The following is a 14,251-nucleotide window of genomic DNA, read 5'->3' on the forward strand; positions in this document are numbered from 1 at the left end:
CAAAGTCAAACCTGTAAATCTGCAGTCATTGAATGGACAGTATACAGTCTGAATCTTGCCTTGGAGCAATAGCGTTCTCATTCGGATGGTAATGCATTCTGTCAGGACTGAATATTGTATTTTATTATGTCTTCAATATCTACAGGTCTCTCCCATATTTGAGAAGCGGGCAGTGCTTGTGATTGAAAATGTTCAATATCAAATAAACATACTAACAGAAATATCTTATTGGAATTTCAAAGTGATCACTCACTTTTGGGTCTGTACTTGTCTTGAATGATGATTGCTACCTGTCATGATTGTGTATTGTGTCTCCCTGACTGAGCTAATACTGTGTTGCACTGACTGCCCTTTATTTATTGCATGCCTCGGTGCATGCCTCACCTTTTCATTTTATATGAAATATGCTTTTCCTGTGTTTTTGCTATAGTGTTTTTTTCCTGACTACTGATTACCTGCTAAATATACAAGGTCACAATTAGCTAATTATCACTAACTAACCTAGCCCTTTATAAATAGCCTAAACCTTACTCTAATTAGTTTAACAATGTTACTCTCCAATAACAATATACCACTAAGCAAAGCACAAGTTTCTTTTAACTCAAACTTGGGTTAAAATTGCAAACTTGTTAAACCTGTTAGCCATGATAACCCTGTTTCTAACCTTGTGATTTTTTCTTAACCCTGCAGACTTTAACCTTTAACCTGTCTCTCCAAATTCTTTAAAGGGCACTATGATAATGAACGACTGGCTATTGCTAGACAAAGAATCCCATACAGACTTGGTCGGGTAGTTGACGAATGGCTACTCGATAAAGGTAAAAATTAATTAATTAATCCATGAAATAATTATTAAATCAATTTACCCATCCCCTACAAGAGGTGCAGTGCCAAAAGACAAGGGTGACAAGGATTAAACACTGTTATCCACAAGTACGCCAATCCAAATTCCTTCTTCAATTGGCCTTCATGTTGACTCCTAAAGTTAGATAACGGTTTTGAATGAGTGCAAAATTGCCACATTCAAGTGAAGTTTAAATAATTTACCTCATTGGATAAATACCATAAAAATGAGTTTTCCATTTATCCTTTGTCATCCTCATAACTTGTGGTAACGCTGCACCTTTTCAGAAATTTTAAACCTATTAACTAAAATCACCTAACCCCTGACTAAACCTTCTAACTATGTCCCTCTTAATTACTGGAAGTAATTAGATTCTGTGTGTAATTATGTAACATCAAAACACGTTGTGTAACACCACACCTTATAAAACTAACAAATGCATTTAAATGACTATCACCTAACCTCAATTTCAAAACTTATAAACTAATAGTTCGAACCTTATCTCCCTCATATGATCAGAACAAATTGACAGTTCTGCCCCTTGTGCCCCCGCCATCTCGTGGTGTCTTTCAAGAGCCGCCTCACGCTGGGAGTGTGAAGAGTTCGGCTGTCATGGAGGGGCTCAGATCCAGACAGGCTGCTAAACTAGATCGCTGTTTGCAGCCATTATCTATGCTAATACGTATTCTCCTGAGATTGGCCTATTTCTGCACTCATCCTCCTCTGAAATACCACTGCTTATCACTGGAGTTACTGTCAGCGCTGCAGTTAGATAGTGTAACCCCGGTAAGGAGGCGAAACAATTGGGCCAGGGGAAATCCAATCAAGATATCTGAACAGAACATGTTATAATGGCATAAAGGCTAACTTAGATGAGTGGGGAGGAGGCTCCAGTTCAGTCTTGGGTGTAGCGATGCAGCCATTTCGAACTCCCCCATGCCAGTAAAAAGACATAAAATTAAACACTACTTTCACTGTTTCATCATTCTTTCCAGAGAAAAGAGATAATCAAATATGCTGGAAACACATCTATTTCACCCTGAAGACACAATTTTAACCCTGCTACTAATACAATAAACTTGAAATCACTATCTCCTCCACATTAAAAAACACACTTAAATAGGTCCTTAAACAATATAAATATGATAATGTAACCTGCATGTTTAAAGTCTAAGTAATAAACTTGATGTTAAGTTAGCAGATGGTACTTCAGTTATAAACTAACCTTCTGACATTATAATGGACATCTAAGGTAAGCTATGAGCAAATTATTTCCTCATACCCGTATAATTTCCAGTATAAAAAAATGACTTTGAAACAACTGGGTTTGAAAAAACACCAATGCATGCAGTCTCATATGATTCTGTATCTATTTTACCCCCTCCTCCTTCCTTTCGCTCTCTCGCTCTCTCTCTCTCTCTGACTTTAGGGAGACAGTTAACCATCTTTAACAGTCAGGCGGCCATAAAGATTGGTGGCACTGACAAGGGTCAGCCATTCCAGGGTCAGATCTCGGGACTCTACTACAACGGTCTCCAGGTGCTGAAGCTGGCTGCAGAGAGTGACCCCAGTGTTCAGGTGGAGGGGAACCTCCGCCTGGTCGGAGACGCCCTCTCTGCAACGGCGACTGACATCACCTCCGCCACCCCGCTGGCTGTCTCTGATATGTCTACCACCATCATGGAAACTACTACCACCATGGCTACCACCACCACCCGCAGGCAGCGCTCCCCAAGCTTGAGGGAGAGCATCTCAAAGGTCAGAGGGTAGAGGAGCATGCAGGCCTCTGAGGAGGACGAGCCTAGTAGTGATATGCTGTGCTGACGGTCCGAATTGTTTGTAATGTGTGGGTTTTTTTAATGGAAAACTTCGATGCATGCCAGGTCCTTGTGAATTGTGTAAAATCTTAAAAGATAAAGTATTTGGAGAACTTGAAGAACTGATTTTAAGTTCTTTCAGGGGTTTTAGTGGGATCTTTTCATGTAAGAGCCTTTGTTGGAAGGTAGCGTAGAGACAGGAGGCTTTGCACAAAACTGCTTCAAGGAAAACAATCCCAATTTTCAACATTCTCTCCCCCTCTCCTTCCCTCTCTATCCTTCTGTCTATCTATCTAGCTAGCTATTTGTCTGTCTGTTAAGGGGATAAAACTTCATTATTAGACATTATTTAGTGTCTCTGAAACGCACCGCCAGTGACATCACTGGCAATCTGCGACTGTGAAAACTTACCTACTGGTTTGCTGAAAAGCTACACCATATCAGAAAATGCAAATAACAACACTACATTCAACTCTATAATATAGCATGGTTATGTACTTTTTCCTATAGAATGCAGCCTGTTGGCAAACCGGCAAGTAGGTCTTCACATTCAGTGATTGTCTGCCAGCGGCACATGGGCGGACACGGTTTTCGGCAGCAGTTCAGGGACACAGAATACTGCTCGGTATTGTGGCTGCTAATGTAGTGTTGTCGCTATGATGTATTCACAGAGATAATGTTGAAAATCATTATCTCTCCCTTTAAGTTGAGCATTCAGAGCAATGTCCAAACAGCCTGTTCATAGTCAATATACAGGTCCTCTCCATTTAGATTATGATGACTGTTTCTACTAAAGGAATAAAAGGTGGGCAGCACAGTGGTGCAGTTGTTAGTGCAGTCACCACACAGCAAGAAGGTCCTGGGTTCGAGCCCCAGGGTAGCTCAACCTTGGGGGTCGTCCCAGGTCATCCTCTGTGTGGAGTTTGCATGTTCTCCCCGTGTCTGCGTGGGTTTCCTCCTGGTGCTCTGGTTTCCTTCCACAGTCCAAAGACATGTAGGTCAGGTGACTCGGCATTACTAAATTGTCCCTAGGTGTGAGTGTGTGTGTGTGTGTGTGTGTGTGTGTGTGTGTGTGTGTGTGTGTGTGTGTGTGTGTGTGTGTGTGTGTGTGTGTGTGTGTGTGTGTGGGCCCTGTGATGGACTGGCGGGCTGTCCAGAGTGTCTCCCCGCCTGCTGCCCAATGACTGCTGGGATAGGCATCCTGTGACCCTGGGTAGGATAAGCGGCTTTGATGATAGGTAGATGGATGGATGGATGGAATAAAAGGTGAAAAATATATAAAAAAGAACACTGCCACAGTTACCGTCTCTAACTGCTGTTGATTTCTCTCTCGCACTTGAGATGTGGCTGTGACGCTTATTTCTTGCAGCAAGAAACAGCGTTGGGTTGTTCGGTTTTCTATGAATAGAGAGTGTGTTTGAAGCTCCTTTCTGAACGCCTCGTGTTTTTTAAGGTGTCATTGGGTCAATGGAATTTGACAACTTTCATTTATCTGCACTAATAAAATGAATATTAATTTTGTCAAATACGTATGTGCATTGTGTAGTGATTGAAATGCACTGTATTTAAACTCATGTGGATGCAATATTCTGTTTTTGTTCTGGGTTTTGTTTTTGTTTTGTTTTTTCAGGGGCTTTCTTGTTTATGTTTTGGTTTTTTAATCACTCAACCCAATAAGTTAAGTTTTCATACACAACACATCTGGGTCAGCAGTCCCTTGTTTCAGTGTGGCAAAAGGCAAAACATCACTTGCCTGTTTCCAGTCATTTATTCAGAACTCATCATCACGGGAAGCATGTGTGGAATTCTAACAAGCTGTTCATCAAGTCATTCAGATCTGATTTAAACAACTCTTTTTTTTCCACAGAAAAAAGACAAAATTTTGTTAGCATGCTCACATCTAAAAGGAAACTAGCAGATTATGTTTCAAAATTGCTAATACAAAATCAAGGAAGTCTGAAGTTACGAGTGTCCAGGTGAAAGTTGTCTTATATTAGCTTTGTGTTCCTCTGTATTAGTAAATAACTGTCCATAAATGAAATACAAATGATTTTTGACAGATTTCTAAGTGATGATGAGACTCGTATATAGTGATTTGAACCCTTCCTGATTTCCTCTATTTTTGCATATTTGTCACACTGAATTGTTTCAGATCTTCATACTAAATGTAATATTAGACCAAGAGAACCCGAGTAAACAGAAAATGCAGTTTTTAAATGATAATTTTATTTATAATGAAAACATCAGCTGACCCTGTGTGAAAAAATAATTGCTCCTTTAGTTACTCAGTCAACCAATTCGACAAATGTAATTGATCATTGGATGCAATTAGAGCAGACACATCCAGGCTTGATTACTGCCAGCCCTGTCGAATCTAAACATGACTTATAGAGAACCTCACCATCACTGTGAAGCAGGCTGCAAGGTCTCAACAGCAGCACACTATGCCGCCATCAAAAGAAATTCCAGAAGAGATGAGAAAAATAGTTGTTGAGATACATATGTCAGTCTGGAAAGGGTTACAAAGCCATTTTTAAGGCTCTGGGACTCCAGCGAACCACAGTGAGAGCCATTGTCTCCAAACAGAGCAAAATTCACTGTGGTGAATCTTCCCAGGAGTGGCTGGCCTACCAAAATTCCTCCAAGGGTGCAGTGATGACTCATCCAGAAAGTCACAAAAAAAAGAAAAAAGAAACAGGACATCATCTAAAGAACTGCAGGGTTCTCTAGCCTCAGCCAAGGTCATCATCCATGATTTGACTATCAGAAAGAGACTGGGGGAAAAAATGGAATTCATGGGAGAGTTGCAAGGTGCAAACCACTGCCAACTAAGAGAAATATTAGCGCTCATCTCACATTTGCAAAAAAAAAATCACATTGATGACCCCGAAGCCTTCCAGGAGAATGTTCTGTGGACAGACGAGTCAAAAGTGGAATTTTTGGACGACATGGGTCCTGTTATGTCTGGCGTAAAGCAAACACGGCATTTCACAATAAGAACATCATACCAACAGTCAAACATGTTGTGGTAGTGTGATGGTGTGTGGATGCTTTGCTGTCCCAGGGCCTGGAAGACTCAACCATCAATGAAGAAACCATGAACTCTGCTCTCTACCAGAACATTCTGACGGAGAATGTCCGGTCATCAGTCCGTGAGCTGAAGCTGGAGAATAATTAGGGTATGCAGCAGGACAATGATCCAAAACACAAATGTATGTCCACCTCAGAATGGATTAGAAGAAACAAAAGTAAGGTTTTCAAGTGGCCAAAGTCAAAGTTCTGACTTGAACCCCATTGAGATGCTGTGGCAGGACCTTAAACAAGCTGTTCGTGCTCAAAAACCTTCCAATGTCACTGAATAGCAGCAATTCTGCAAAGAAGAGTTGGCCAAAATTCCTCCACAGCGATGTGAAAGACTGATTTCCAGTTATAGGAAGTGTTTGGTTGCAGTTGTTGCTGCTAAAGGTGGCACAGCCAGTTATTAAAGTTCAGTGGGGCAACTACTTTTTCAAATGGGTGATATGGATGTTGTATAACATTTTTGCTTTAAATAAATGAAACAATCATTTAAAGACTGTATTATGTGTTTACTCAGGTTCTCCTTCTCTTATATTACATTTTATATGAAGATCTGAAACCATTCAGTGTGACAAATATGCAAAAATAGAGGAACTCGGGAAAGGGGCTAATACTTTTTCACAGCACTGTACATTAACATTAGTCATGAAGGAACTACTTCCCAAGTTGGGGTACCATTTCTCCATAAATTGCTTTTTAGTTGTAAATTTACACAGAGACATGCATGCAAGACAGAATTAACTTTTTATTTTTCATTAAAATCAATAGTAGCAGGCGGCACGGTGGCGCAGTGGTTAGTGCGGTCACCTCACAGCAAGAAAGTCCTGGATTCGAGCCCCAGGGTAGTCCAACCTTGGGAGTCGTCCCGGGTCATCCTCTGTGTGGAGTTTGCATGTTCTCCCCATGTCTGCGTGGGTTTCCTCTGGGGGGCTCTGGTTTCCTCCCACAGTCCAAAGACATGCAGGTCAGGTGAATCGGCCATACTAAATTGTCCCTAGGTAGGAATGTGTGTGTGTGTGTGTATGTCAGCCCTGTCTGATAGTCTAGTGGCCTGTCCAGGGTGTCTCCCCGCCTGCCGCCCAGTGACTGCAGGGATAGGCTCCAGTATCCCCGCGACTCTGAGCGCAGGATAAGCAGTTCAGATAATGGATGGATGGATCAACGGTAACACATTATCTCAATTTTTTTTCTAGCCCCAGAACTCTGATGATATTTTGGTGGCATCAGCTGAGTGTCCCAGTGATGATGAGGACCTGGAAGAGTGTGAGCCAGGAACAGGTGAGTCACCTAGCACTGGCCAATGGGACACCAGGCCATTTGCTCTAAGCGCCATCAAATTTTTTCACCAACACTGCCAGTTGTGTTATTTTTACCCGAGTTGGTGCATGAGTCATACTGGCTTCGGCTGTCCCTCATCACCTCTTCCAACTTTGTACTTCTCTATTTTCAGTCTCACCTTTTGCCCAGTAATCAACAAACAGAAAATTGTTGATTTTAATGAATTGTGTTACATACACACGGGCTGTATAAGAATAGAACAAATCTTGTGGCATTTGTTAGATTAAACTGTGGAGCTTATGTAGGGGTCTGACAATCCAGATAAAGTTGCTCTTCTTATCTGGATTGTCATGCTGCAGACTTTATCTATGACCTTTTCAAGAGTGCCTGTAAGGGATTTTTAACAGAAAGGGTCATTCAAATAATGAAATCTGACCCTAACAACCTTAAAAACCACTACATGAAAGTCCATATTGGAAAGATTTTCTGCAGGGGCTGCAGAGGAATATTTCCCTTATTTTTTCCCATATGGTTAACCGCCAGAGGGGTGACCAAGTCATTGTTTTCCAAGCCCAAAGTCAAAGAAGGCAAATCCCAAGTCCAGACCCAAGTCTAAAACTTTGAGTTTTAAGTCCTAAACAAGTCATTATGTGCTCCTCAACAAATTTAATGCCATTTAAACATTTTAGAGTAATTATATACTCAATTTACGCAAATCATGAATGCTTTTTAAAATTTGTATTTATTACAGATTTATTCAAAGTAGATCTATAATTATGGAAATGAAGAGTTGATTGGCTACACACTTTTTAAAATAATTTTACTATTGGGCTTGGGGAAGGTATCAACTCTTTCAAGTAAAAGAGACTCCGGTCCAAGTGAAGTCATGAATCACTGGTGTTAAAGTCAAAAAAAATTTTTTTAGATTTTGCCCCCCCTTCTTTTCTCTCCAATTGTACTTGGCCAATTACCCTATTTTCCAAGCTGTCCTGGTTGCTGCTCTACCCCCTCCACTGAGCCAGGGAGGGCTGCAGACTACCACGTCTCCTCCGATACATGTGGAGTCGCCAGCCATTTCTTTTCACCTGACAGTGAGACATTTCGTCAGGGGCCATAGCGCGTGGGAGGATCACGCTATTCCCCCCAGTTCCCCCTCCCCCCTGAACAGGCACCCCAACCAACCAGAGGAAGCGCTAGTGCAGCGACCAGGACACATACCCACATCCAGCTTCCCACCCACAGACACGGCCAATTGTGTCTGTAGGGACGCCCGACCAAGCCAGAGGCAACACGGGGATTCAAACCAGCGATCCCCGTGTTGGTAGGCAACGGAATAGACCACTACGCTATACGGACTGCTCAAGTCAAATTTGAGTTACAAGTCATCAAATTTATGACCTGAGTCTGACTCGAGTCTGAGTCATGTGACTCGAGTCCACACATCTCTTTAAAGCACGTACAGTAGCAGAGGCCACTGACCATGTAATTTTGTCAAAAGAATCCACAACGTATAGGCTAAAATTTTTCTTTATTTTATTTGTTTTTTTTGTAATACTTTTGATGCAAAATTTTACTCTCATTATCAAAAATGAATACGAAGACTGTAGAATGCAGGTTGCCATCAAAAAGTCCCAAGTCCAGTCTTTCATGTTTGATAGTTTATTTGGGAAAAAAAGCCTAACATCTTTGTCATCTCTCGCAATGCTCTCAACAGGTTCTCATACAGTACCAATTGAATTAACCATTAATTTGATTATTTGCACTGATTTTTGTGATGTGCTCCTCATTCATCTAGCACCTTTCATGGGTCATCTTCTGTTTGTATCCACACGTGAGCTCTTTAATGTTCACATCATATTGCATTATATTCATGCATTATACTCTTGCATGTAAAATTACTTAACACAGTACACCAGAAGAAATGTATTACATAATTTACACATCGCATTAATATCTCACTGATTTGAAAACGTTGTAACTAACCACATAATACAGAAATGATATGATACATATACAGTCATATTTTGTGCATATGAACAAGAACATTCATATGACTCCCTATGGGGGCACTTAATCTTGATTTTTTTTTTTTAGAAATATTCTACATAATGAGCAAATTGTGTCTCTGCTGTAATGAGCACAATTGTTCTGCAGGAATTTCCTAATGCTATTCTAATTTAGAATCCCCCACCTTTTCTGTTTTCTTTCTAGGAGGTGAATTAGTCTTGCCTATAATAACAGTGGATTCCCTTGAGCCCCCATCCATCGCCACCCGTTACCCTGTCATCCCTCCTCCTCCCACCCTGTTGTCCCCACTTGAGACCACCAAAGAATCCCTAATACTTTCCCCGCCCCCCTCCTGCCCCCCGGACCAGGAGGACTGCGGTGACCCTGTGGAGGTATCAGCCTTCGGCTCTGGCGAAATGACGGAATCAGATGACGAGGACTTTTACAATAATAACTCCCCCATGGTCACTGATAGGACAGTCCTTCCTCCACCCCCCGCCGCTGGTGAGGGTGGAGCCCAAAAACCCCGCCCCCTACCTCCTTATGCTCCCACCACCAACCCTGACCAGCTCCACATCCCTGCAGGCAAAATGAACACCCGTGACCAGGTGCTTCTGCCCCCTGCTCCTCCATCATCTCGAAACACACCAGGACTAACTTACCCCCCCAATTTTCCCCATGTGCCCACAGCCGACCCTACAGCCCCTGATGAGAAGGGCCACCCTGGTGCCGTGGAGGTGATAAGGGAGTCCAGTAGCACCACAGGAATGGTGGTGGGTATTGTGGCTGCTGCTGCTCTCTGCATTCTAATCCTTCTCTATGCCATGTACAAGTACCGCAATCGGGATGAGGGCTCCTACCAGACAGACCAGGGCCACAACTTTGCCAACAATTCCACTGCAGAGGGCAACGGAGCAGTGGTCAAAGACAAAACTTCAAGCACAGCAACAGCCGCTGTGACCAAGGCAGTCACAAAGGGCAAGAAGAACAAAGACAAAGAGTACTATGTGTAAGCAAAGCAAAGAAAAGCTGGCGGGTGTGGACAGACACTAGAGGATGACAGTGTATGATTTACATTTTGCTCTCCTTGTTTGCCAGTTTCATATCCAGAGAAATCTCACAAGGCACAAAGAATGAAAAAAAAATGTTATAACAGCTGTGTTCGTTTCAGAAGTCTCGGTTGCTCGCCTTCCTTCGGCGTTATCTACAGTACATTTCTGACTCATCCTCTATGTCACAACTTGCACTCAGTCTGCATTTGCCATATTTTTTATTGGTATAACTTTTTTTATTATTATTAACAAGCTAGGAAAAATCATACTGTATCCATTTTGGCTTTGTATATAGCATGGATATGGTTCAGTTAAGAAAGTGGTGAGACCATATGAATAGGATTGCCTCAATGTTTTCTTTGTACTTCTAAATGCGCTATCTCAAGTCTGTGTCCCCATCATGAAATTTGAGGCAGAACAGACTGGCTATTAAATATTCACAGTAGACAGGCAGAGAGCGTTCCAGTAATTCCAACTATATTCCAAAAGAAAACCATATCCACCTTTACGTGGATATCCACACTTGTTAAGTCATGGTCTCTACTGACGTCCGTTTTGCGTTATGTGGTTGTAAAACTTTTCAGTCACTCTGCCTTTCTGATTGTCCACAGTGATGGTTATGTGCTGCTGGTGCAATATCATAATTGAAGCATGAAGTATAGCTCTACTCATGAAAAAAAACAAGAGTTAAAATGGGATGATAACATTTTTCGACATATTCTACCCGGCAAACCTTATATTTGGAATGATTCATTTATATGTGAGATATCACAGTCAATGTGCCATGCTGTTCCAACTGGGAATTATCTCCACTACAGTCATGCTTCTAGTGGAGGAATGTCTCTAAACTTATTTGTATATACATACATGGGTTAGCTGATTGAAAGAGCGTTGCCTATGCTTGTTTCTCAGAGAATGCAGGGGAACGGGCATGAGAAGGACCCGATACGAATGATGCTCTGCTCCCTTTTCACTGTCAAAACGCTGCAGCCTGAATATTACAGAAATTCTGGCACATAAAAATCACCCTTGAAGAATTTTTTTTGTGAGTGCTCCTTGGAGAGGGACAACCTACCCACCTTGTGTTAAGAGGCTGGCTCTCTCTTATCATTTCCCTCCTCAAATTATCATGGAATAATGCAAAAGCACACAGATAATGTAAACATATCTTTGAGACATGAATATTCCTTGTAAAGCACCCAAAATGTATTGGTTTTTTTTCTACCAGTAACTAAAAGACTATTCTGTGAGATGAATAATTGAAAGTTTGTGAATTGTATCGATATTTCTCTGATATTTCGGTGTATATCTTGTTATCACTCCTCTTAACACATTACATTTTAGATTGCCTTTTTTTCTTTTCTAAAAATCCAGATGAGAAGCACACTTGGTTCTGCAAGCTGCAAATATATTTTGTTTTCTTATAACAGGTTCAAGATTATGCAGAGAAAATACAAAGGACAAACATTTCTTTGTTTGTTTTGTGCATTTTATATGTGCTAAAATAGAAACCATTACCCATTGGGTGTGACATAAAGCCATTGTCTCTGTTGAATTATGTCTTCATTTACTTATTCAGTATGGGATTTCCTGTTATTTTTTATGAAAGTGCCATTTAACATGGGCTGCTCAGTGCTCAGAGTATATTCCATTCCTCACTCATTGCTATTGTATAGTGTTCCTGTGAAATGGATCTTAATATGTGTACAGAACATGGATAAAGAGGAAAATACACTTGATTATATACTTTGTAAAGAGCCTTGTTATACTGTGTCTTCTATATTTGCTATAAAAATACTTAACACTATATAAAGACGGGTGACAGACTAAAGGAAAAGCCAACGTTAAGTGCCTTAGTAAGGTGCTGGTCCACCACGAGCCTCCAGAATATCTTCAGTGCTCCTTGTCATGGATTCTACAAGGCTCTTAACTCTACTGGAGGGATGGACACCATTCTTCCAAAAGATCTTTCCTCATTTGGTATTTTGATGATGGTGGTGGAGAGCGCTGCCTAACATGTTGGTCCAAAATCTGCCATAGGTGTGTTCAACTGGGTTGAGATCTGGTGACTGTGAAGGCCACAGCATATGATTTACATCATTGTCATCATCATCAAACCATTTAGTGACTCCTCGTGCCCTGTGGATGGGGGCATTGTCATCCTGGAAGAGACCACTCCCATCAGGATAGAGATGTCTCATCATAGGATAAAGGTGATCACTCAGAATAACTTTGTATTGAGATGTAGAACCTTCATAATTTGGCAAACTTTTCACTGCAACTTTCAAAAAGCAGCTGCATTAGAAACACTAGCCCTGAGTTTATATTCAGTAAGAGGAGATATTCAGTAAGATGTGTGCAAGTGCAAAACTATTGGCATGAAAACAAGGTAACATCCCTGCTACGCTTGCAGTCTTCCATCCGTGGAGAGTCCGTTGTAATATTTACATTCTTTACACATAACTTAATCATAAAAACGTTAAAACATGCTGAAATCATAAATGTGTTGTCTGAAGAAATGTTGGCCTTAGAAATACTGTAGAAGTAATCAGCATGGCACCTCATGGCAAAGACCTCTAAAGATCTCACAGATAAAATTGTTGCCCTTCATAAAGATGGCAAAGGATACAAAAATATCAGTGCATCCTTAAAAATAAGCTGCATCACACCGACCAACTTAATTTGGAGATTTTCTAAGAATCGCACATCAGAGAATCAACAGTCACCTAGGTAGGCCTAAGGAGATGACCATACGTTCTATTCACCAAGCTTGCAATCTAACTCTCCAGGACAAGCATAAAAGTGCTGCCCGTATTGCCGAAGAGGTTTCTGCCACATCTGGTCAGCCTGTTAGTGCACAAAGCATACATCGCACACTCCACCAAGTCAGCTTGCATGGACATCATCCACGGTGTTAAACCTTTACTGAAACTAGTACACAAGCAGGCTTGCCTACAGTTGGCTGATGCACAGATCCAAGATCCCGGACTACAGGCAGCATGTCTTGTGGTCTGATGAAAAAAGGTCAACTTGTTTGGCTCCCACAATGTGCAGTATGTATGGCGGTGACCTGATGAACAGTATCAAGACAAGTGCGTCATCCCTACTGTGGCAGTGTCCTTGTTTGGGGCTGTATGAGTAATGTCAGTGTTATAGAATTTTCTGACTCCCCCGCAGAATCTGGCTTGCCTTGGCGTGGACGGGTTACAGATAGGATTAGGGGGTTAGGGTTGGGGTTAGTTAGGGTTAGCCTAACCTAACCTAGCCTCACACAAAAGGAAGTCAGATTCCGTGGGGGAGTTGGAAAATTCTATAACGCTGGTTCCTGGAGAGCTCAAGTTAAGTGATGGAATTATGAATTCCATGATTTGCTGTGACAGTTTGAAGGAAAAGGTGATACTCTCCCATTCAAAAGCTTGGTCGAAAAGCCCCATTTCAGCACAACAATGACCCAAAGTATTTTGCCAAGGAGATGACTACCTTTCTAAAGAAGAGGAAGGTGAAAGTGATGGCGTGGCCAAGCATGTTGCCAAATTTAAACCCCATCGAACATCTCTGAGGCATCCTAATATGCAAGGGGCAGGAACATCGGGTGTCCAACATCCAGAAGCTCAGAGACGCTATCACATAGGAGTGGTAGAACATCCCAGTTGAGACCAGTGCAATTCTTGTTAACTCTGCCCAGTAAAAGCGAACCTGTAAAAAAAAAAGAAAGTGCACAAAATATTAACATTTGTACACATTCTAGTTAGGGTGTACTCACTTTTGTTGTTACCCTTAAAGTAGTTCACCTTGTTTTCATGCAACAATTGTTTCGCACTTGCACACAACTACCTGAATGTCTCCTCTATAATAAAGTCAAGGCTAGTGCCTCTACTAGAGCAGCTTCGAAAGTTGCAGTGAAGTGTGCCAAATTGTGGAGGGTGTACTCACTTTTGTCAGCTTCTGTTTAAAGACATTCCTGACTTTTAATTTTAACACTTTAGCACCAAAATATTTTGCCTGCTCTGTTCAGGAGTTATTGCAAATCGAATATTGCAGCAATTGTTGCAAACTAATTTCTAAAGGGTCAACGTTAGTTACATGTTGTTTAACATGAGGACATAGCATTTCACATTAATTGCAGGGTATACATATGGTTTTGTAAAAAAAAAAAGTTACACTCCACTTTCATC

At 41.4% G+C, this 14,251-nt stretch overlaps 1 protein-coding gene across 1 annotated transcript in view; it reads left to right on the top strand.

Moving 5' to 3' along the window:
* The window catches only part of nrxn2a (neurexin 2a), a 174,176-nt gene extending 164,139 nt beyond the window's left edge, over positions 1-10,037 (top strand). Inside the window, exons 18-21 of the mRNA XM_056285549.1 lie at positions 729-818; positions 2,274-2,602; positions 6,933-7,017; positions 9,229-10,037. Coding sequence (XP_056141524.1) covers positions 729-818; positions 2,274-2,602; positions 6,933-7,017; positions 9,229-10,037 — 1,313 coding nt within the window. The remainder of the gene's footprint in view (positions 1-728; positions 819-2,273; positions 2,603-6,932; positions 7,018-9,228) is intronic.
* Positions 10,038-14,251: the final 4,214 nt, after the last annotated feature.

This window comes from Lampris incognitus, chromosome 8 (assembly GCF_029633865.1).
Source record: "Lampris incognitus isolate fLamInc1 chromosome 8, fLamInc1.hap2, whole genome shotgun sequence".
In the NCBI taxonomy this organism is placed as follows: domain Eukaryota; kingdom Metazoa; phylum Chordata; class Actinopteri; order Lampriformes; family Lampridae; genus Lampris; species Lampris incognitus.